At 36.2% G+C, this 2,876-nt stretch overlaps 1 protein-coding gene across 1 annotated transcript in view; it reads left to right on the top strand.

Moving 5' to 3' along the window:
• The window catches only part of DCN (decorin), a gene marked incomplete at its 5' end in the record, with an annotated part of 18,410 nt that extends 15,873 nt beyond the window's left edge, over positions 1 to 2,537 (top strand). The window contains 2 exons of the mRNA XM_010020895.1: positions 507 to 645; positions 1,745 to 2,537. Coding sequence (XP_010019197.1) covers positions 507 to 645; positions 1,745 to 1,939 — 334 coding nt within the window. The remainder of the gene's footprint in view (positions 1 to 506; positions 646 to 1,744) is intronic.
• Positions 2,538 to 2,876: the final 339 nt, after the last annotated feature.

Raw genomic sequence — 2,876 nt, forward strand, 5'->3', positions numbered from 1 at the left:
ATTACATATGACTCAGCTACTGTTTCCAGCCTGTAACATGGCTCTAACTACATAAGCATCAGACAAGGATGTGGTGGAGATTTAAACTTAACAGTTCTGCTCACCCTGGTTTATGTAGTTTGACAAAGGAAGTTACAGCCAGTGCTCCTAAAGTCATACAAGAAATTCTTACTCAGCTCTTAAAGAAAGACTGATGCCAATGTATGTGTTTACAGTATGTGTTTACAGTGGGATTCATCATGTAGCTCAGGGAAGTATGCAGTCCCATGGATACATGTTGAATGATATAACAGTAATTATGATAGTTCACATCAGATGTCAAACATTTAAATACATTTATCTCAACTAGTTCTACATGGTGACTCTGTACCATGTACCAGTGTAACACTGAAAATTAGCCTGGTCTGTTCTACAACAGTGGTGTAAAGAAGTAAGCAATCCAAGAAAGATGGTTATGTGGACAAGTTTAACATATTTGTTTGTTTGTTTGTTTGTTTGTTTTTCAGATTGGGTCTCAGCTTCAACAGTATTTCTACAGTTGAAAATGGCTCTCTTAACAATGTACCTCACCTAAGAGAGCTCCATTTGAACAACAATGAACTTGTCAGAGTACCTGGTGGGCTAGGAGAACACAAATATATTCAGGTACTTATAATACTGCTTGTAATAGCAATTGTTGAAAATTTCCAAATGGTGTTTGTGTGGTTTTTCAGTCTTGAACAGAAACATATACAGTATTTGTGAAAAAGTGACTTGATGAATGTTTCATAAACTTGAATAGGCGTGGAAAAGTTTCATATAACAAGATGACTCTTATTCTGATTTTTGTGAGGATGTGGCTATGGAGGTGTGTAGATCCGGAGGTATACATTCATTGTCTCTGTGCGTCTGAGGGGACACAACAAAGATGGGATTATTTGTGTACTTCAATTCCTTTTTTAACTCAAAAAATGCTTTCAAAGAACATTTCTTCTGTTGATTCCCCCCCCCCCCAAATTCTACTCAATGACATTTTGCAACCTTTACCAAGAACCTTTCCTTTGGTATCTCACAAAGCTGTGCCTTCAGGAGGTCAAAGAGACTGTGCGTTTCACATCAGCAGTATTTTTCGAGGTCTGTGTGGCTGAATAGCTAGAAATACGGCTTCTTGGAATCAATTAAAATTTGTCTTCAGGTTGAGTAAGATTTTACAGGGAAAAAAACTTCCCAAAGAATGAAGAATCCCAAATGTAAATAATTTCTTGCATGTAGCTTGGGAATATTAATCAGAAATGGTGACTATAGAGCAGAGTAATATTCATCAGCTACCATAAGTCATCATTAGTGATTACTTTGGCTCTGAGTCCTGTATGGTTGCACTCATGAAAGTGAAAGCATTAGAGCTGGAGAGAAACCAATTAGCACCAAACACATTCTTTATTCAGAAGCACATGCATCTGGACCACAGCACTGTATTAGTAATTCCACATCTTTGACTCCTGTTTGTTTACAGTATGATCAAATGATAGAAATTTTATTAGATTACATTGCACATTTTCTGCTCTTTCTGTAGATATGATTTCTAATTAAGTGTACTCTAGATATTTCAAAAGGTAAGCAGAATCAAGCATTTGTTTGGAAAAAGAGGATATGTTGTTACTCCATATAACTGTGCACAAAACCTGCCAAGTGTTTGACATCAAATAATTTATCTTATTTGCCACAGTAGCTCTATTTCTCACTTCTGCACTTTTATGCTTTTCAGGTGGTCTATCTTCATAACAACAAAATTGCTTCAATTGGAATCAACGACTTTTGCCCTCTTGGCTACAATACCAAAAAGGCTAGCTATTCTGGTGTGAGTCTCTTCAGCAACCCTGTGCAGTACTGGGAAATCCAGCCCTCTGCTTTCCGATGTATCCATGAACGCTCTGCCGTACAGATTGGAAATTACAAATAGATGTTTAAAGATGGGGTTCGGTTGTGTTTCAGCTAAAGTACCTGTTGTAATAGGCCTGTTCAAAAAAATTGTTGCTAACAATTAATGCCAAATACCAGAAAATTCACTTTAAAGTGGAGATGATCCATTGATGTAGAATAAATGAATCATTACAGATGTACAAGATCAAGCATACCATCAAAAGGAATTGCCAACTATGCTTTAAACTGACTTATTTCAGCCTTCTTTTCCAGCATGCTTTCTGTGGTATTTTTCAGTTTGCTGAATGCTACAGGTTTTCAGATTCCACTGTATATGAGATTCGGAGTAAATATTTGTCAAGCTATGATATAAAAAAAAAAAAAAAGATTGAGGTTATTTTTATAGCCACACACACACACACACACACACACAAATAGTAGAGGGAATAAGAACTCTCAAATCATCTTGAGACCTGAGAAAGTGAGAGTTACCTCCTTTAAATTTATTTCAAGCCCTGGAGGTTTAAAGATATCCGCTATAACTCTAAGCCAATTCTGAATGTATCTATTTAGCAGAGGTAAATAAAGTTGTTGTCATTATTTTGGGAAAAATAAAAGAAATTCGTATTCTACACATAGTTCTCTAAAGTTTGCCATTCTTCTAGAGCAATGCTATTCAGGATTAGCCTAACATAATCCTACTGAACAAAATAATGTGTAGTCTGCAGTACAAAACCTGTAACCTGTATCTGGAGCTCAATGACTAAATTTCTCTAGGGCAAATCACTCTCACCTTAGTCACAAGAGCAATTTTAATGACTTCAGTGAGACTGCCTTGCACAGTATGGTATTAGGGTTTAGTCATTGGTATCAATCCATGCATATATCTAAACCAAAACCAATAGCAGTTCTCTGTTCACTTGTTCTGCATTGTACATTTGTCAGCATCCTTTACTGTTTTTGTTTTTTAAACAATG

The sequence above is a fragment of the Nestor notabilis genome, unplaced genomic scaffold (genome assembly GCF_000696875.1).
Source record: "Nestor notabilis isolate BGI_N333 unplaced genomic scaffold, ASM69687v1 scaffold8968, whole genome shotgun sequence".
In the NCBI taxonomy this organism is placed as follows: Eukaryota; Metazoa; Chordata; class Aves; order Psittaciformes; family Psittacidae; genus Nestor; species Nestor notabilis.